Here is a 22,277-nt window from a genome sequence, read left to right as displayed (position 1 = left end):
TTTGATGATAAGGGCTTTTATAACTTTTAGGTGTTTGTGGTTTTGACTTGGTTCGTCCACTGATAAATACATAGCGCCGTATTGTATTGTACTTGGCATTGTAGATTGATGGCTTCACTGTTGTTAAATTTTTCTGAATCACTTGGTACTCGTACTGTGCCCAGTGCAGACGTCTTTTTCTCGGCGCTTCCGCTTCTACAGCTATTACTTCAGTTACAAAGGCAACACAAAAACTACGTCATCTAACCAAAACCAAAACAAAACTCAGCAAGCGGGTTCGGCCATACAGACCTGACTTGATCGGTACATTCATATCAAGCGTAAGGTCAGCCCGCAGAATAACGCCGTATGTAACAAGTCAAAAATAAACCGTGTCCAAACTGAAAATAAAATACCCGAGAATTCTAACAGCAATAGATTTACGCTCCTAGCAAAAAATGAACCAGAACGGGCTCAGGAGACCCAACCGAAACCTAAGCCCCCACCAATTTACATTAGGGAGAAAATTACGAACGCCCTGGTAAACAAAATTGTTGCGCTGTCTGGGGACGGAAACTTTCATGTTGTTCCGGTCACAAAAGGGGATATCCATGAAACCAAGCTTCAGAACAAATCTGAAGAACAGTTCCGAGCTGTTTCCAAATACCTGGAGGAAGCTAGGAAAAGCTATTACACGTACCAACTAACCGAAGAAGTCCGGTTTCTGTCGCCCCGACTCCTAACTCCAAGCAGCAATGCCGTTACTCATTTTTAGAGCTTAAAATGCGCTTCCCCCCCTCCCAGATCGATTCACTGACGGCAGCTTGGGCAATCTTATCTACGGTGTCATTGGTAACTACCGTTTCTGCAAATACAACAACAAATGCGGCTACGATGTCGTCTGCTCTTCAGCCAATTCTATTATCGCAAACTGAGCCAACAACAACCACAGCTACTGCTATTACTTCAGTTACAAATGCAACAAAAACTACGTCATCTAACCAAAACCAAAACAAAACTCAGCAAGCGGGTTCGGCCATACAGACCGGACTTGATCGGTACATTCATATCAAGCGTAAGCTCAGCCCCTAGAATAACGCCGTATGCAACAAGTCAAAAATAAACCGTGTCCAAACTGAAAATAAAATACCCGGGAATTCGAACAGCAATAGATTTACGCTCCTAGCAGAAAATGAACCAGAACGGGCTCAGGAGACCCAACCGAAACCTAAGCCCCCACCAATTTATATTAGGCAGAAAATTAAGAACGCCCTGGTAAACAAAATTGTTGCGCTGACTGGGGCCGGAAACTTTCTTGTTGTTCCGGTTACAAAAGGTGATATATGAAGAACAGTTCCGAGCTGTTTCCAAATACCTGTAGGAAGCTAGGAAAAGCTACTACACGTACCAACTTAAAAGCAGCAAGGCCTTCCAAGTGGTAATAAAAGGTAATAATCGAGACCGACGTAACCGCCACGGAAGTTGTCGATGCTCCCAAGGAAAAATGGTTCTCTGCAAAAAACGTTAGTAATATCGTGAACAGGAAAAAAGAGTCGGAACCACTCGTCAGGCTCGAGGCTGACAGCAAAGTCCTGAAGAGAAATGAAGTGCATCCCATTTGTAATCTGCAATACTTATTTTTTTTTTTTTTTTTTTTTACTTTGCTATTTATTTTATTGAATCTTCTCCCTATGGAGACTAACAATAAGTGTATCAAATCTTAAACCTAATTACTCTAACTAACTGTCATATGACAGTTAGGGGGCCAGAAAGTTATTGCTGGCTGTGCAGGTCGTTGCTTTGTAGACGGGATCGGCTGGGAACCAGGCTTCTTGCGAGGAGATTGGGGTGCATAGAGAGTTTTTCATTGTAGGACGCTTTTTGTTTGTCTATTTCATCTTTTACGGTAAGAATGCCTAGGTCCCTGTGGATGTTTAGATTGCGAATGTACCATGGTGCCCCAGTAATAATTCGGAGGGTTTTTGACTGGACGCGCTGTATAATGTCTATATTCGTTCTGCTGGCGTGCCCCCATAGCTGGGAGCCATATGTCCAGATGGGCTTGAGGGTAGAGTTGTAGAGCAAGACCTTGTATTCCAGACGCAGGGGTGAACGGGCATTAAGAATCCAGTGGAGGCTGTTGGCTTTCAGTTTTAGGTGTTCTTTTTTGCATTGGATGTGTCTTCTCCAGGTTAGTCGTCTGTCAAGGTGGACGCCGAGGTACGTTACATCGTTAACTTGGGGAATCTGCGTGTTATTTAATGATAGTGGAGGGCAAGTTTGTCTGTTGAGGGTAAACGTTATGTGTTTACATTTCTGTTCATTTATTTTAATCCGCCAATCAGATAGCCATCTCTCTACTACGAGCAGGTGATTTGCTAGCTGTGTGGTGGCTCTGCCTGGGCACCCCGAGCGACTTAGAATTGCGGTGTCGTCAGCGAACGTAGATGTTGTTAGGTGCTCATTTGTGGGTCTATCCGATGTGTATAGTAGGAACAGAGTAGGCCCTATCGCGCTTCCTTGCGGGACTCCAGCTTTGATAATGTAGTCTCCGGATGTTGCTGTGTTGCACCTTACTGCGAAGGTTCTGTTGTATAAATACGACTCAAGAAGCTTATGAGTGTATCCAGGCAAGTGTGTTTTAATTTTGTGCATGAGACCATCTAGCCATACTCTATCAAAGGCTTGACATACGTCGAGGAATATTGCGCTACAGTATTCCCGATGCTGAAAGGCTGTGCGAATTTCTGATGTTATTCTGTTTACTTGTTCGATTGTTCCATGGTTTTGACGGAAGCCAAATTGATGGGCAGGGATAACATTGTGTGCTTCTAGATATGGTATTATGCGGGTTAGAAGACATTTTTCGAACAACTTAGACAAACACGATAATAGACTGATTGGTCTGTAGGATGACGAAATTGTACGGTCTTTTCCGGGCTTCGGTATCATAATGACAATAGATTTTTTCCATTTTTTTGGGTAGTAGCCGAGTGTCATGATCCCATTGAAGAGCTTACAAATAACCTCAACGGCAGAGTTTGGAAGATCGGTTATCATTTTTGGGGTTATTTGGTCACCGCCAGGGGCCTTTTTCTGTTTCAGTTCCCCAATGACTTTCGCGATCTCCTTCGGCTGAAACAATGGTGGCAAGGAAATAGATTCAGATTCTATTTGTGGTAGTACAAATGAACCAGTGTCTGGGTTCGGCTGGAAGACGTTTCTGAGATGTAAAGCAAAAGATTCGGCTCTATCCGCGTCGCTGCGTACGCAGCTGCCAGATGAATTTCTTATCGGCGTGACTGTTTCGACAGGGGAGCTCAGATTTGGATGAGCCCTCCACAGAGGATGTTTTGTACTCGTTGGCGAAAGTTTTTTAATATACCGCAGTTGTGCCTTTTCTGCTTCTTGCTTTAGAGCTCGATTTAGTAAGCGAGTGGCTTTAATAAGATGTTGTTTTGATGATGGCGATCTGTTTGTTTGCCAGGCCCGTCGCAGGCTCCTCTTTTCTAGTACTAGCCGTTCAATTTGCAGATTAGTTTTAAGGTGATTGGTTGCATTGTGGTATTGCGATAGTGGCTGCCTTCACGAATACTTCTTCAAGAGCATCGGTAGAGCCGTCGATGTCAGCTGCGGGGTTAAATTGAGGGCTTAGTTCGATGTGTGAGCTTACATACTTTTTGTATTTTAACCAGTTAGTTCTGTGCGACGTCAACCTGTGGGGGTCATCTGTAATTTTTGTGCATTGAAGGAGAGTTATTTGCACTGGAGAATGGTCTGACGACAGGTCCGAAAGTGCTCTGGCGCTTATTAAATTTCGTGGAATATTTTTTGTCACCGCAAAGTCTATTAGGTCTGGGACTTTCCGGGGGTCTGTTGGGTAGTATGTGGGGCTGCCGGGGGAGACGTAGTCTAATTTGTTGTTTGGTTTTATGATTGCATTGTATAATTGCCTTCCTTTGGGAGTCACAAGGCGCAATCCGCAGTGCGTGTGTTTGGCATTATAGTCCCCTGCGGCTATAAAACGATCCCCAAACAGTTTGTAGAAGTCCATGAATTGTCCTTCAGAAATTGTAAAACGAGGTGGGCAGTAAACAGCGGCTATGGTGAGGTGTCCGTTGCCTGACTGCACTTGAATAGACGTGGCTTGCATATAATTAGTTGCAAAACTTCGGTGAAAGTGGTGCCTGATGCGTTCCCTGATTAAGATGCCGGCTCCGCCGTGGGCTTTACCATCCGGATGATCTGTGCGGTAGAACGCCATTGGCGTTCCACATCGTTATTCGTAGATTTGCCATCTGTTATTTGGACTGCTTAGCTACAAGTAGCTGTAGCACCATGTTCTGGTTATGAACCAGTGCTTGCATGGTCGTTTTCATGAATGACATGAATTCCATCATACTTTGTTGCATGGTGATCATCATAGATTCCAGAGTGCCTTGCGATTGAAGTTGGGTCTGTTGAGCGTGTCCTAGATTAGGCTGGGGTGGGTTTTCCGTCCCTGATCGAAGGGCATCGGCGTATGAGCAGCCCTTCTGGGTATTTAGTTGACCCAGTGAGGATCTAGCACCCGTGTCGGAGAAAACTTCCGGCGTCGTACGCGGGTAATTGTACACATTTAGGGTATTCTGATGACGCGTTGCTGTCACTTTACGCATTCGGTCCTTTATCTCCTTGTAGATCGGGCAGCCTCTGTAGTTTGCCGTGTGGTTACCTTGGCAGTTGACGCATTTTTTCTTTTTGGGGTCTTCTTTGTTGGCAGGGCAGTTGGCCGAGTTGTGGAAGTCTCCACAAGCTACACAGACTGTTCGAAGTGAACAGTAGGCCCTGGTGAGTCCATACTCCTGACAATTTGTGCATTGCACTGGGCCGTTTCTTTTATGTGGCTCTTCCACGGTAATTCTTCGGTGCAATAAGTATTTCAGATTATAGATGGGATGCACTTCATTTTTCTTCATGACTTTGCTATCTGGCTCGAGCTCGACCCTGAAGAGTGGTCGCGGCTCTTTTTTTCTGTTCACGATATTACTAACGTTTTTTGCAGAGAACCATTTTTCCTTGGGAGCATCGATAACTTCCTTGGCGGTTACGTCTGGCTCTATACCTTTTATTACCACTTGTAAGCCCTTTCTGCTTTTAAGTTGGTACGTGTAGTAGCTTTTCCTAGCTTCCTCCAGGTATTTAGAAACAGCTCGGTAATGTTCTTCAGATTTGGTCTGAAGCTTGGTTTCATGGATATCCCCTTTTGTGACCGGAACAACATGAAAGTTTCCGTCCCCAGTCAGCGCAACAATTTTGTTTACCAGGGCGGTCGTAATTTTCTCCCTAATGTAAATTGGTGGGGGCTTAGGTTTCGGTTGGGTCTCCTGAGCCCGTTCTGGTTCATTTACTGCTAGGAGCGCAAATTTATTGCTGTTCGAATTCCCAGGTATTTTATTTTCAGTTTGGACACGGTTTATTTTTGACTTGTTACATACGGCGTTATTCTGCGGGCTGAGCTTACGCTTGATATGAATGTACCGATCAAGTCCGGTCTGTTTGGCTGAACCCGCTTGCTGAGTTTTGTTTTGGTCTTGGTTAGTTGTAGTTTTTGTTGCCTTTGTAACTGAAGTAAAGGCAGTAGCTGTGGTTGTTGTTGGTTCAGCTTGCGATGAGAGAATTGGCTGGAGAGCCGACGACATCGTAGACGCAGTTGTTGTTGTATTTGCAGAAACGGTAGTTACCGATGACTCCGTAGAAGAGATTGCCCAAACTGCCGGCAGTGCATCGATCGAGGAAAGGGGGGAAGGGCATTGTGAGCTCCAAGACTGAGTAACGGCAACGCTGCTTGGGGTTAGGAGTCGGGGCGACAGAGAGCGGACGTCTTCGGTTGCGGTCAACGACATTGCACTACTTTTTGGCTCCGGAGAGACATACGAAAAGTACGCGTTGTTTTGAGCACCAGAGAGTCGGCGCTCGTCTTGTTGCTGTTGTTGTCTTTCGCGGCTTTGAGTCGTTTGTTTTCCGGGTGCGCTAGTTATTGGCTTGGTTGCTGGCATTTGTTGTTATTTCTTATTATTTGTTTTTTTTGTGGTTTAGATGTTAAGATTGCAGGGAATCAAAACCCTTGCTATTTGGCATTGCTGCCAGCGTCCTTTCGCTTTTATTTTAATATTTTTTTTCCGTTTGTTACTACGCTTACCAGCACACTGTGAGAGCGCTGAAGAAAACACGTCTGCACTGGGCAAAGTACACACTTACTTCCAATACTTATTGCAATACTTATTGCACCGAAGAATTACCGTGGAAGAGCCACATAAAAGAAACGGCCCAGTGCAATGCACAAATTGTCAGGAGTATGGACTCACCAGGGCTTACTGTTCACTTCGAACAGTCTGAGTAGCTTGTGGAGACTTCCACAATTCGGCCAACTGCCCTGCCAACAAAGAAGACCCAAAAAAAAAAAAAATGCGTCAACTGCCAAGGTAACCACACGGCAAATTACAGAGGCTGCCCAATCTACAAGGAGATAAAGGACCCAATGCCTAAAAGTGACAGCAACGCGTCATCAGAATAGCCAAAATGTGTACAATTACCCGCGTACGACGCCGGAAGTATTTTCCGACACGGCTGCAAGATCGTCACTGGGTCAACTAAATACCCAGAAGGGCTTCTCATACGCCGATGCCCTTCGATCAGGGACGGAAAACCCACCCCAGCCTAATCTAGGAAACGCTCAACAGACCCAACTTCAATCGCAAGGCACTCTGGAATCTATGATGATCACCATGCAACAAAGTATGATGGAATTCATGTCATTCATGAAAACGACCATGCAAGCACTGGTTCATAACCAGAACATGGTGCTACAGCTACAGTTAAGCAGTCCAAATAACAGATGGCAAATCTACGAATAACGATGTGGAACGCCAATGGCGTTTCACGGCACAACCATGAAGTAACACAGTTTTTGAATGATAATCGACATTATGATACTGGCAGAGGCGCACCTAACGAACAAATACAACTTGCAAGTAAGAGGATACACTCTACCGCACAGATCATCCAGATGGTAAAGCCAACGCGGAGCCGGCATCCTAATCAGGGAACGCATCAGGCATCACTTTCATCGAAGTTTTGCAACTAATTATTTGCAAGCCATGCCTATTCAAGTTCAGTCAGGAAACGGACACCTCACCATAGCCGCTGTCTACTGCGCACCTCGCTTTACAATTTCTGAAGGACAATTAATGGACTTCTACAACCTGCTTGGGGATCGTTTTATAGCCGCAGGGGACTATAATGCTAAACACACGCATTGGGGATCACGCCTTGTGACTCCCAAAGGAAGGCAATTATACAATGCAATCATAAAACCAAACAACAAATTAGACTACGTCTCCCCCGGCAGCCCCCACATACTGGCCAACAGACCCCCGGAAAGTCCCAGACCTAATAGACTTTGCGGTGACAAAAAATATTCCACGAAATTTAATAAGCGCCAGAGCACTTTCGGACCTGTCATCAGACCATTCTCCAGTGCAAATAACTCTCCTTCAAAGCACAAAAATTACAGATGACCCCCACAGGTCGACGACGTCGCACAGAACCAACTGGTTAAAATACATAAAGTATGTAAGCTCATCAAATTAAACCCTCAATTTATCCTCGCAGCGGACATCGACGGCTCTACCGATACTCTTGAAGAAGTATTCGTGCTGCTATAGTAGCACCACAAGGCAGAGAGATGCACACCAACCACCTCAAAACTAATCTGCAAATTGACGGCCAGTCTTAGAAAAGAGAAGCCTGTGACGTGCCTGGCAAACCAAAAGATCGCCGTCATCAAAACAACATCTTAATAAAGCCACTTGCACACTCAAGGCTCTAAGGCAAGAAGCGGAAAAGGCACACATGCGGTATATTAAAAAACTTTCGCCAACCAGTACAAAACATCCTCTGTGGAGGGCTCATCCAAATCTGAGCTCCCCTATCGAAACAGTCAAGCCGATAAGAGATAGAGCCGAAACTTTTGCTTTACATCTCAGAAATGTCTTGCAGCCGAACCCTGCCACTGATTCATTTGTACTACTACAAATCGAATCTGAATTTATTTCCTTGCCACCATTCTTTCAGCCGAAGGAGATCGCGAAAGTCATTGGGGAACTGAAACAGAAAAAGGCTCCTGGCGGTGACCAAATAACCCCAAAAATGATAACCGATCTTCCAAACTCTGCCATTGAGGTTATTTGTAAGCTCTTCAATGGGATCATGACACTCGGCTACTATCCAAAAAAAATGGAAAAAATCTATTGTCATTGTGATACCGAAACCCGGAAAAGACCATAAAATTTCGTCATCCTACAGACTAATCAGGCTATTATCGTGTTTGTCTAAGTTGTTCGAAAAATGTGTTCTAACCCGCATACCATACCAATACCATATATAGAAGCACACAATCTTATCCCTGCTCATCAATTTGGCTTCCGTCAAAACCATGGAACAATTGAACAAGTAAACAGAATAACATCAGAAATTCGCACAGCCTTTGAGCATCGGGAATACTGCAGCGCAAGCCTTTGATCGAGTATGGCTAGATGGTCTCAAGCACAAAATTAAAACACATTTGCCAGGATACATTCATAAGCTTCTTGAGCCGTATCTATACAAAAGAACCTTCGCAGTAAAGTGGAAGACAGCAACATCCAGGCAAACTTGCCCTACACTATCATTGAATAACACGCAGATTCCCCAAGTTAACGATGTAACGTACCTCGGCGTCCTCTATCGGCGATGACTATCCTGGAGAAGACATATCCAATGCAAAAAAGAACATCTAGAACTGAAAGCCAACAGCCTCCACTGGATTCTTAACGCCCGTTCACCCCTGCGTCTGAAATATATTGCTCTACAACTCTACCCTCAAGCCCATCTGGACATATGGCTCCCATCTGGACATATGGCTCCCTATAACGCCAGCAGAACAAAAATAGACATTATACAGTCGAGTGCCGCGACTATAAGATACCCGTTATTGTTTTACACAATTTTAAAATATTAATTTTACTAGTTGAAATTCCCCAAGTTTCACCTATTGTCGGAGAAAGCATATTGAGTAACTGATAGTGACGTCACTGCCGATGTGAGGCCTTAAAACTTAAATTTCTTTATAAATAGCGAAATAGTGTAATTTGTAATACAAGGTCAAACAAAAACATTCACTATAATGTTATGGACGCCACAGTTTTCCCCGATTTGTGACCGTTATAGTGGGCGTGAATGAAAACTAGGGGCAAGTTACAGTGGCATCTTTTAAATACGTATTCTTAAGCACAACTTTCTAGCTCTTATAGTTCCCGAGATTTTTGCATTTTTGGTTTCTCGGGTTTTGTCGACGTTAGAGTGAGCGTGGTTTAATCGGAAAAAAACAATTCGCATGCTTAATCCGAACTTTCTATCACCGAGATATCAGCTTTTCTAGAAAATGCGAAAAACTTTTTTGCGCTTGGTGGGTGTGGCCGGATATTGATACCACCATAAGATGTGCTGGCATACCAAGAATATACATACTGAATTTCAACTTTCTAGCTCTTATAGTTACTGATATTTTAGCAAATTTGCGATGTCCAGGGACCTCTAGAATCTTCATGCTTAATCTCAACTTTGTATCTGTTTTAGTTCCTGAAATCTCACGTTCGGACAGACGGATAGACGTACATGGCTCAATCGTTTTCGCTATTGATAGCATTTTTGGTTTTTCGGGTTTTGTGGGCGTTAGAGTGGGCGTGGATTGGTCGGAAAAACAATTCGCATTGGGAGCATCATAAAACCTACATGCTTAATCAGAACTTTCTATCTCTTATAGTTACCGAGATATCAGCTTTTCTAGAAAATGCGAAAACCGTCTTTGGAGCCTTGTGGGCGTATAGGTGGGTGTGGCAAGATAGTACTACTATAAGATGTGCTGGCATCTAAAGATTATACTTTTTGAATTTCAACTTTCTAGCTCCAATAGTTCCTGAGATTTCAGCAATTTTACCGAGATATCAGCTTTTCTAGAAAATCCGAAAACCGTCTTTGGAGCCTTATGGGCGTATAGGTGGGTGTGGCCGGATAGTACTACTATAAGATGTGCTGGTATCTAAAGATTATACTTTTTGAATATCAACTTTCTAGCTCCAATAGTTCCTGAGATATTAGCAATTTTAGTTTTTTGCGATTTGTGGGCGTTAGAGTGGGCGTGACAGGATGCTGTAATAAACTTGCGCTGCGTAGGGACCTCAAGAATCTTCATGGCTAATCTCAATTTTGTATCTCTTATAGTTCCTGAGATCTCAACGTTCATACGGACAGACAGACAGACAGACAGACAGACGAACATGGCTCATTCGTCTTCGCTATTCATCCTGATCAAGAATATATATACTTTATAGGGTCGGAAAAAATTCCTTCTTTCTGTTACGTACTTTTCAACGAATCTAGTATACCCTTTTAATCTACGAGTAACGGGTATAAACACACCCATTTCACACTGAAAAAATTATTAAATAAGTATATATAAAAAATTAATTTTTAATTGTCCCGCCGTTTACATATAAAAAATGTGGAATACTATTTTAGGTTCTTTGCTTATCCCCTACATACGAGTTGGCTATTCAAACTGGTGAAGTCGCAGCACGGATGGGACAATTTTGTCCGGATATTAAACTAAGATTTGCAGTCCGAGGTGAAGAAGGTATGTAAATTCTGTTTTTTGAAATTATTCTTACGAACTCATTTTTTCAATTTTATTTTAAGTTAATCGCAGTAAAAAAATTGAGGAACATATTCTTATTGGAACCCCCGGAAAACTTTTAGACTGGGGCTTAAAATTTCGTCTATTCGAGATGAAAAAAATAACCGTTTTTGTGTTAGATGAAGCAGATGTCATGATAGCCACCCAGGGTCATCATGATCAATGTATTAGAATACACAAGTACGTAAAAAATATATTTTTCACCAACGAACTAATAACCTTTGTATATATAATATATATAAATATGGTTAACCTATTTACTAGAATAAAAAAAAAAACTAAAACCACTGAGATCTTTCAAAATACTTTATAAGAGCTAGAATACCGATACAAAGCAGGTATATTCTTAAAATGCAAGAGCATCTCAAGGTTGTACCATTATCTAGCCCCGCCCACTCTTACGACCACCAACCGCAAGAATAGGTCGCAGCATTCTCAAAGAACGCTGAAATATCGGTAAATATTGTATAAGTCATAGAAAATTTATTCTTTATTTATTTATTTATTATTTTTTCCGCATCTTCCAACGCTGATGCTAACGCCCATAAAAGCCGGAAAACAAAAATGGCTAAAACTATAAAATCTAGAAAGTTAGGATCAACCATACACGGATTCTTCTTAATAAAAAGTGCAGGAGGAAACGCTATAGTCGAGGGCCGCGACTTTAAGATCCCGTTACTGTATTACACAATTTAAAAATATTCATTTTGCTAGTGGAAATTCCCCAAGTGCCACGTATTGTCAGAGAAAGCATGTTGAGTAACTGATAGTGACGTTACTACCCATGTGAGGTTTTATAACCTTAATTTTTTGATAAATATCGAAATAATATTCCGATTTGAAAAATCTTTGGTAAATCGATTGATATGGACAAAAATATGTTATACAAGGTCAAACGAAAACATACTCTAAAATATTATGGACGCCACAGCTTTCCGCGGTTTGTGGGCGTTAGAGCTCGTTTTCTAGCTCTTATAGTTTCCGAGATTTTCGAATTTTTGATTTTCGGCATCCAAAGATTATACATACTGAATTTATACTATTTAGCTCTCACAGTTTCCGAGATTTCAGCTGTTTTAGTTTTTCGTGTTTTGTGGGCGTTAGAGTGGGCGAGGCAGGATTCTGAAATAAACTTACACTGTCCAGGGACGTCAAGAATCTTTATGTTTAATCCCAACTTTGTATCTGTTACAGTTCCTGAGATCTCAGCGTTTATACGGACGGACGGATCAAGAATATATATACTTTATCCAATCCATGTTATTAAATTGTTCGGTAACCCGAAATTACTACACATATTTTTTTTTACCATTTAGCTTTTAGCATATATGTGCATCAAATGATAGCCTGTATGAGCCGTTTCGTATTATTTGTTTTAATTCATTGTCATTTTTCGTTCTCGTTCAGTTAAAATTCTTTGTTTTTTTTTCCCGAACAATGCTCAGATTACTTAATGTACTTCAAAATTTAAACTGATTCGCTTCCGCGTCATTCAAAGCATTATTGTTATTCGTTAGCATTTTGGTCTGTATTTTTCCCTATTTTATTTTGTTTGTCCCGCCTATCTCTCCGGCATAACAGCTGTGGTCTCTTTTGTGCATGTCCCACCGGCTTGTAGATCTCGAAAACATACACACTCTCGCTCTCTCTCTCTCTGTCGCTTACACTGCTATTCCTCAACTCCTACTCTCTTGTAACGTTTTGTTGCTCTCGCTAACACTCTCTCTCTCTCTCTCTCTCGCACTTGCTGTTTCTCTCAAGTCCGATGGCTTGACGTGTGAGCTGCATCTAACAGCCATTGAATCTGTATTCTCAATGCTATCTGATATGACTCAGGTGGTGGTGTTGGGTGACTTCAACGTACCCCAGGTGGCATGGGCCATTAATGATAACACTATACCTTTAACCCCTACGTCACACCATTATTTTACCGCTGGCATGTTTGACGTATCACAGGGTTAAATAAATAATATGGGTAATTCGATTGCTCGATCTGTGCTTTCTCTCAGATACGGACGCCCCATATATCTAGAGCGCCACCTCTCGCACACCTTGAAGAACCTTATCATCCTACATTAGATCTAGTGATCGAAACGTGACTATTTATTAAGCATAAGAGCAATTAAACTGATTTGAAATTTCGATTTTTTCGTAAGGCCGATTTTTTAAAAACTTTTAAATGTATTTTTCATCTTAACTCATCCGATTTTTATTCACGTACCTCAGCTATGGTGGATAAATCCCCTTGGTATACAAAGGTACCTCACTAACCTAAAGAACATCAAGTTAGCACTTTATTAAAAATACAGAACAGGTAGAAATAACAATTATAACAGTTCCGAACAAACACTTAGTGCTATAAGGATATAAAACAGATCCATAGTTTTGTTAACACTAAGCGAATCTACTGAAAGTCCGGAATAGGAAATTGTCACTATCTGAAAGAATCATTTATTGTTGCCCTTCACAAGAGGGGACAAGTCGGATCCTAAAAATTAGAGAGGTGTTTTTAAACTACGAGGTGTGTTCAAAAAGTAAGGTGACTTTTCAAATTTCGCGGGCAACATATTTTCGATTATCGTTTTTTTTGTTTTGTTATATTGGTACACTCTTCCCTAACATCTGTACCAAGTTTCAATGGAACATCCTCTTTTGTTTGGTTGTGAGAGGCGTAAAGTTACAAGTTGTTTTGCGAGCTCGGCGATTTTTTGCTATCGAAAAATATGGATCAAAGGATTTGCATCAAATTTTGTGTAAAAAATAAAATTAAGTGCTCTGAAACACTTGAAATGTTGACAGTGGCATACGGTGAAACTGTTCTGAGTAAAAAAAATGTGTACAAGTGGTACAAACTCTTCCAAGATGGCCGGGAAGATGCCAATGACCAGCGTCGCTCTGGACGCCCAAGCACGTCAACAACTGATGAAAACGTTCAAGCAGTGACGAAAATTGTTTTGGAAAATCGTCGAATCACTATCAGAGAAGTTGCTGAAGATGTCGGTATATCGCTTGGCTCGTGCCATGAAATTTTTTCAAACGTTTTGGGTATGAGTCGTGTGTCAGCGAAGTTTGTTCCGAAATTGCTGAATTTTGAGCAAAAGAACCGTCGCATGAGCATCGCTCAAGAGCTGTTGAATGACGTCAACGACGACCCAGATTTACTCAAAAGGGTCATAACTGGTGACGAATCATGGGTATATGGTTATGATATCGAAACCAAAGCCCAATCGTCCCAATGGAAGAGCCCAGACGAGCCAAGACCGAAAAAAGCAAAAAATCGCCGAGCTCGCAAAATAACTTGTAACTTTACGCCTCTCACAACCAAACAAAAGAGGATGTTCCATTGAAACTTGGTACAGATGTTAGGGAAGAGTGTACCAATATAACAAAACAAAAAAAACGATAATCGAAAATATGTTGCCCGCGAAATTTGAAAAGTCACCTTACTTTTTGAACACACCTCGTATAACCAATTCCGAAACTTTTCGAAAACATTATAGTTCTGTACTTGTAGCACCAGAGTAGATTTGTCATATCTTCATGCCAGCATGGATTTATGGAATTTATGGACGGTCTACTAACCTTCTGGAACTCACATCTTCCGTGATAACTGGTTTGCAAAAAAACTTTCGATGTCATTTATACTGACTTCAGTAAAGCATTTGACTCCGTAAATCACAGCCTCTCTATTAGTATATTATTATTTGATGCCTAACTGATCCTCTGCGTTGGATTCACAGTTGCAGAAGACTCTTACTAATTTGCCATCCATTACTAATCGAACTTCTTAAGGGTGAAGTTGATAGCCAGGCCCTTTTAGGTCATCATATTTAGGAATATCCCTATAATCGGAATTAGAGCATTGTATTTCGAACTTTGCCTTTCATGAACCCTTTGTTTGAACTATAATAATCGTTATAACATAACCTCTAACTCTTCTCCTAACACGTTAAAAGTTTCATTACTATTAAGTATAACTGATCCTCTGCGTTGGATTCACAGTTGCAGAAGACTCTTACTAATTTGCCATCCATTACTAATCGAACTTCTTAAGGGTGAAGTTGATAGCCAGGCCCTTTGAGGTCATCATATTTAGGAATATCCCTATAATCGGAATTAAAGCATTGTATTTCGAACTTTGCCTTTTATGAACCCTTTGTTTGAACTACAATAATCGTTATAACATAACCTCTAACTCTTCTCCTAATACGTTAAAAGTTTCTTTACTATTAAGTATAATATAAATAAAACTCCACAATTTGGTGCATTGTCCCGGAAAAGTTTCCGTGAAAAAATTTTATTTGAAACGTCGAAAGTAAGGCATAACATTTTCCTGTGGCATTGCATAACTTCGTTTCGTTTGGGCAGAAACAACCGAATACGACTACGCGAGCTTAGTGGATTTAAATACGACGAAGACGACGCAACGCACAGAGCCAAATGTGTATACGTAAAAGTGAACATAACCGAGCGTTATTTAATTTCAATATGTATAGTTTTGGGAATGATCGACAAAGTGGGGAACATAAGCTGCATATTTTTCGCAACTTGCGTTTTGGACAGCTTCTTACAAACGCCGAAAAGAAAGGCCAAGATAGCGAAAAATCCGATGAAGAGACGGAAGTCGAAGAAGATTCAGAAAGCTAAGAAAACCGAAGTGTCAACGAAGCTGAGAAAGAGAGAGCGAAAGACGGACGTCCACCACTCTCTATAAGCACATCCGATGATGCAGCGCAAACTCCAAAAGCTGGAGCGCGATCGCCAGAAGCTGGAACGAGAGAAAATTGAGCTAGAGCGATAACATATGGAATCTCGAGATAATTTTGGTAAGTATGGGTAAGGTATTGCACTGACGACCAATGCGGAGGCATAACCGATCTTAGGCGTCCTGCTATATGGGATGCTCCTCCACCACCAAGAATCGACTCAAATCAATTTAGCCCACGGCACACGTATGAATAATATATATACATGAATATACATGCTTAGTATCGATATTCTAGCTCTTATATTTCGTAAGATCTCAGTGGTTTTAGTTTTTTGTGTTTTGTGGGAGTTGTAGTTGGCGTATGAAAAACCCCCTTTGAGGAAGTGCAGTCACAATGTCCCCGGTGTGTACTAACATAACCGAAGCTCAACAATACGGAAAGAAATAGGAAATATATTCTTCACTCGAACTTCCTCTGAGATGATGTCGCCTTTGCAGACGAATAGAAGATCTAATTTTTTAATAGCGATATGTCCAAAATGATTGGAGGAGGGCGTAAAAAAAACCTTAACAGCTTCTGTAGAGCATGGTTGCGGTAATGTATTGGTTTGAGCTTGTGTGACGGCCTTTTATCAGTCGAGGCCAAATAGCAACAAGCCAATTTTTCTTTCTTGACAAAATATGTATCAATTCCCTTACATTAACACCGAGGACTAATATTAGGACACCACACCTATTTGACCATCAGAAAATAAAAGGTCGGCTTCGATCTAGCGTCGCTTGTGATCGGTTATGTTTATTTTCTGCTCTGTAGTAGAGGTACCAGTTTTTTTTATTTTGGCAAATCTGGTCATCATGCTTGCTTATATTAATTTGTTTTTCTTAATACGGTTTTTATTTTTAAATAGTTTAACTCATTTGTTTGTGTAACTCTAAAATATTGCAGTTTTCCTCTCTGCCAATATGTAGTTAACTGTTTATCTGTTTGGATGCTTGTGTTATACAAACAATGTTTAGTGAAATAAACAAATAAGTTTTATCACGCTCTTCTGCGCTATTTTACTTGCAACGCTCAAACCCTTATAGGGTTGTTTCCAGAAACTCTATATTCAAAACCATAAATGTTACTTCTGGAGTGTCACTGGGAAGTCATTTGCGAACTTTGTGTACAAGGCCTTGATTAAATCCCTATAACATCAGTCTGCACTTTTGTAATAAACTCTTAAATGCAGATGACAGGTAATAAGGCACTTAAATGGTTTGAGAATTGCTGACAATTTAGAAACCACTCTATAGGTTTGGACGTCGAACTTGTCACCGTTTATATAGATGTATTCTTTATGGTGGTACCATTATCCGGCCACGACCACTCTTACGCCCCCAAGCTCGAAAGATGGTTTTCGCTTTTTGTAGAAAAAAGCTGATATCTCGGTAACTATAAGTGATAGAAATGTGGGATTACGCATGTAGTTTTTTACTACATCAATGCGAATTGGCGGGCTTAGTGTAACAAGAAGTAATGGTGCATATCTCAGACAGCTCTCTATCAAATTTAAATAAAACAAGAAGAAAGACTTTAAGGAACGCATTAAAAAGTATCCCGAGATTTTTGCATTTTTGATTTTCCAGGTTTTGTGGGCGTGGCTAGATGGAAAAAAACAATTCGCAGTTGGGGCATCATAAAAATCTACATGCTTAATCCAAACTTTCTATCACTTATAGTTACTGAGATATCAAATTTTCTGGAAAATGCGAAAACCGTTTTTTGAGCTTGGTGTAATAGTGATGTAATAATAGTACCACTAAAAGATGCTCTGGCACCCAAAGTTTATACATACTGAATTTCAAATTCCTAGCTCTAATAGTTTTCAGCGATTTTAGTTTTTCGCGATTTGTGGGCGTTAGAATGGGTGTGGCAGGATGCTGCAATAAACTTGCGCTGTCCCGGGACCTCAAGAATCTTAATGCTTAATCTCAACTTTGTATCTGCTATAGTTCCTGAGATCTCAGCGTTCATACGGACGGACGTACGGACAGACGGACATGGCTCAATCGACTTCGCTATTGATCCGGATAAAGAATATATATTATAGGGTCGGAAACGCTTCCTTCTATCTGTTACATACTTTTCAACGAATCTAGTATACCCTTTTACTCTACGAGTAACGGGTATAAAAAGAATCAGTTGCCTAAGCGCTAAAAAATGAACTGTTTGCCGTCGACCAGAAATCTCATGCATTGGCATCTCCAAAATATTTATTTAGTTAGTCTAACTTTCTAGCTCATATAGTTTCTGAGATTTTCTCATTTTTGGTTTCCCGGGTGTTGTGGGCGTCAGAGTGGGCGTGGCTAGATGGAAAAAAAAACAATTCGAATTGGGAGCATCATAAAAACCAACGTGCTTAATCCTAGCTTTCTATAACTTTAAGCTTTTTATAGAATCTGTTCTACAAAATGGGAAAACTGTCTTTCGAGCTTGGTGGGCGTAAGTTGCGGCCGGATAAGCTGTCATTTCAAGATTATACATACTTAATTTCAAAATTCTAGCTCTAATAGTTCCTGCGATTTCAAAAAATTTAGTTTTTCGTGATTTGTAGGCGTTAGAGTAGGCGTGGTAGGATACGTAGGAACCTCAAGAATCTTCATACTTAATTTCAACTTTGTATCAATTTGATTGGAAGGCCCTGACTGTGCCTAAAGCGTCGCCAGACAGACACGATATTAAATTATTGAATTTTTCAATATCGTGCTGAGTGTCATCTTTGTCGACAAATGATTTGAAAAGGCTTATAACATGTTTAAATTCGGAGTGCTTTCCGCTGAAGGTTGAAAGAGCAACGTTCGGCAAACGGCATTGGGAAGTGTGCTTCACCTGCGGAGCAGCTTCATCGGCCCTCACCCGCCTCCCGTTGCTTATTAGCGAAATCAGAAATGATTTTGCCATCATGGCCAGTTCCTCGCGGAACAAATTCTCTGCGTCATTTACTTCAATATGATTCCGAATCAAAGAAGTATTTTCAATGTTCGAATTTAAAATTTATAATTGACATTCTAATTAAATTTAGAGATAGTATTCGGGATATAATCCTCATTATTCCATCTCGTTTATATTTTTACGATATGTTGATAATTAAGACCCAATTAAATTAAACACTAAATGCGGTTCACTTTGTGCTAAAATGAAAACTCGTGCCAAGTTGCAGTGGCATTTCTTAAATACGTATTCTTAAGCAGAACTTTCTAGCTCGTACAGTTACCGAGATTTTTGCATTTTTGGTTTTTGGGTTTTGTGGGCGTTAGAGTGGGCGTGGCTGGTTTGGAAAAAAACAATTCGCATTGGGAGCATCATAAAATCCGGATAATAGTACCACTATAAGATGCGCTAGCATACATACTGAATTTTAACTTTCTAGATCTAGATCTGAGATTTCACCGATCTTAGTTTTTTGCGATTTGTGGGCGTATATATATATAGTGGTATATATAAAGATTTTTTTTTGGATAGCCTCAACATTGCGGTTTATGTATGAAACACCACTTCGCTGATATGGTTGCATCGGCTGGCTTAACAGTAGCCCATTCTGTCGACCCAATTTATAAACACATATTCGATGGTATGGCCCTCAATTGCCCTGATATCGACTTCAATCTCGTGCTCCAGGTCGTCAATAGTCTCTGTGTGGTTGGCGTAACACTTATCCTTGACGGCAACTCACAAAAAATACTCCAACGGTGTCAAATCGCAGATGCGAGGCGGCCAGTTGACATCGCCGTTTCGGCAGATTATGCGATATTCAATCGTACCGCGTAAAAAATCGATGGGACGTTGGCTGTGTGGCACGAACAGCCGTTCTGCTGGAACCATATGTCGTATATGTCTTCCTCTTCCATTCGGGGCAAGTAAAAGTCTTCCAGCATGCGCCGATAGCAGTCACCACTAATGGTTAAGGCGGTTCCTTTCTCGTTTTCAAAGAAAAACGGCCCAATGATGCATTGGCTTCTCCAAGAAGACGTGTGGATTTTCAGAACCCCAAATGGGACAGCTTTGCTTATCAATATAACAGGTGGAAATTTTCCTGATCAGAAAACACGAGTTTTTGGCAAAAATGGTCATCTTCGACCAAGCGCTCCTGAGCCCATTCCGCGAACCGAAAACGTGTTGTTTTATCCATCAACGATCCAGTCTCACACACACGCTTCACAAAACTACCCATAAACTGCCAGGAAGGCCGACATTTGATCGCAATTTTCTTGCAGCTTCGCTTGAAGACTCTCCACTTTGGAAAAGAGTTTTCAATATTTCGAGCGTAAACTTAACCATTTCGTAAAAATTGACAATGACATTCGAAATGTCAAAGTCAAAATTATCGATAGTTCCAACGCTACATGGGCCATATAGTTTTTAATGATGCCCAAATGCGTATTATTTTTTCACCATCTGGCCACGCCCGTCGAACGGCCACAAAACCACAACCTGGTGTAAGTTGAAGTCACACTGAAAGACAACCTTTATGGCCGGTATATGCCGCTTCTATGTCAATGCACCGGACTTAAGCGGAATATATGAACAACTAATAAACATATTTCTACTAGGGAATGTATTTATTACGCGAATAAATTCTATGTCACCAGTTGGAAGATTAACCACCTCGTAAAGTTTAGAGGCCACAGAAATTAGGACTCCATCCCTTTTTCCGAGATAACGGTCAAGCCTATACGTTGTGCACCTACTTAGTGGAATTACAATCAGAGGCTTTGGCGGGGTGGGTGACTTTCCAACGCTACCAGTTGGTGTTGGTAATCTGGACCCTGAATTCTTCTGTTGAGTTTAAGGTCAATCATTTAAAACTAGAACATTTGAAACGGGAGGGGCCACCGCGGACTGTTCATCGCACAAATGCAGTGCAATATGTTCAGGATCTGAATTACGATATGTCACCGGCGTCGTCGCGATTGGAATACCGTACTGAGTGTGCAACGCCAAAAGCTTTGCGGACCGCATGAACGATTTCATTTCCATCAGGGCCTCACGTCAGCCTCAGTTACTGACTTGAACTCTGCACACTTGAAGTGCACAATGTAATCACACAGCCAACAGTGAATAATTGGTTGATCACTCGACACGATTTTATTGTCATTTTTAACGCAGCACACATTTTGCTAGTGGAAATTCATAAAGCGCCACTTTTTGTCAGAAAAAGCATGTTTACTAATTGATGATGACGGCACTGTCCATGTGATGTAGTAGTACCTAAAATTCTTATTATATTACATAATTTATATTATCTTAAAAACGAGCCACTTTTTATTAATTTAAATATATATATTTGTTAGTTCATAATAAACATGTGAGCTTTTTAGTGGAAGCCTCGAAGTCTCCTTTATAACGGGACTTTTTCGTGTTGCTTACATGCATCATGCATTCGCGCAAAATTGGTTGTGTGATTCGTATTGTATTTTTGCTAATTAATAAAAATGAAATATCTTCAAAATCAGCCAAATAAAAATTTTTGTTCTTGAAGGTAAGATATTATATTATCCAAATCAAGTTGTATATATGCAAATTTATAAAAAATAGTGCGTTGCAGCGGTGAAATTGTGATAAGTGCCTTGAAGCACTGTTGGGACACCACGCTACTTTAACAAACACCGCATTTCGCAGCTGCATGCAATTTTTGTGTTTGTTTCTGTTTATTAAATGGTTTCTCTTTGAAGACACACTGAATGAAGAAGATTGAAATGGCAGGTCGTTTTAAATTATCCGAGTTGACCGATGAACAGTTGCTGGATTTGTTTAATGATGTTGAAACGGACGAGGAACTCTTGGGTAGCTCTAATGATGACGGTGAAGACAGCGTGTATTTGGTAGAGGATGCCGAAACTATTTCATTTATAGACAATACCGTTGATAATTTCAAAGAAAACGTAGAACAGCTAGAAAATACCCAAAATCCTGTAAAGAGACCTTGTTCACCACTGCCGACCATTGAGTATTCAGTGTGTACATTTGAACCTTCTTCTGGTGGTTTTTCAAAAATCTAAGCTGTAGAATGGTACTTAAATAAGTAATTAATTTATGAACAGGTGTTGAATTAATAAAGAAGGTGACAACTTAGGTAACATGGCGTCAAAAAATACTTCTCACTGCGGGATGAGAGCGAATCAAGAAAGGTGAGCCAGGATACGATTCACTGTATCGCACGCGTACGTTTTTAGATCACCTTAACCAGAGGTTTGACTCCGTGCCAAAGGAAGCACGACTCTGTGTCGATGAACAAATGTGCAGCACAAAAATGAGACATCACCTTCGGTAGTATATGCTAAATAAGCCTCATAAGTGGGGTATTAAGTTGTTCGTGTTGTGCGCTTCCTGTGGTTATGCCTACCGGCTTGAAATTTTTAGTGGTGCAGGAGACAACGTTATCTTGCCTGCTCTTCCAGATCTTGGAGCTTTGTTGGAACATTGTTCCACGCCTGACAAATACGGTAGAAAGTTTTAAAAACCACTTAATTTGTTCTGACAACTTCTATACTTTTTCACCGTTGACGGTTTATAAAGGATATATAGCCTAGGAACAGTGCTTCCGAATGACATCACGATCAGGAAACAGCCGAGAGGTTTTTCGACTGACTATTCGTCATATGGCATCGATATAACAAATGCATTACGGAAAGACAATAAAGCCGTTTGCTTGCTATCTACTTATGTTGGTGCTAAGCCATTTTTGAAATTAAATGCAAATGAAGGAATAGCAAAGATAGCTCGTTATGATAAGAAGTCCCCAAATTATTCTGGAATATAATGCCCACATGGGC

General features: G+C 40.9%; 1 protein-coding gene across 1 annotated transcript in view; it reads left to right on the top strand.

The window, feature by feature from the left end:
• Positions 1-22,277, top strand: part of LOC108104750 (DEAD-box helicase Dbp80) — an 86,268-nt gene that overhangs the window by 51,269 nt on the left and 12,722 nt on the right. The window contains exons 5-6 of the mRNA XM_041817713.1: positions 10,579-10,693; positions 10,756-10,933. Of these exons, the coding sequence (XP_041673647.1) occupies positions 10,579-10,693; positions 10,756-10,933 (293 nt within the window). The remainder of the gene's footprint in view (positions 1-10,578; positions 10,694-10,755; positions 10,934-22,277) is intronic.

The sequence above is a fragment of the Drosophila eugracilis genome, unplaced genomic scaffold (genome assembly GCF_018153835.1).
Source record: "Drosophila eugracilis isolate 14026-0451.02 unplaced genomic scaffold, ASM1815383v1 contig_1040, whole genome shotgun sequence".
Taxonomy (NCBI): Eukaryota; Metazoa; Arthropoda; class Insecta; order Diptera; family Drosophilidae; genus Drosophila; species Drosophila eugracilis.
The sequence above is the reverse complement of the archived record's forward strand: the minus strand, read 5'-3'. Positions and strand labels throughout refer to the sequence as shown.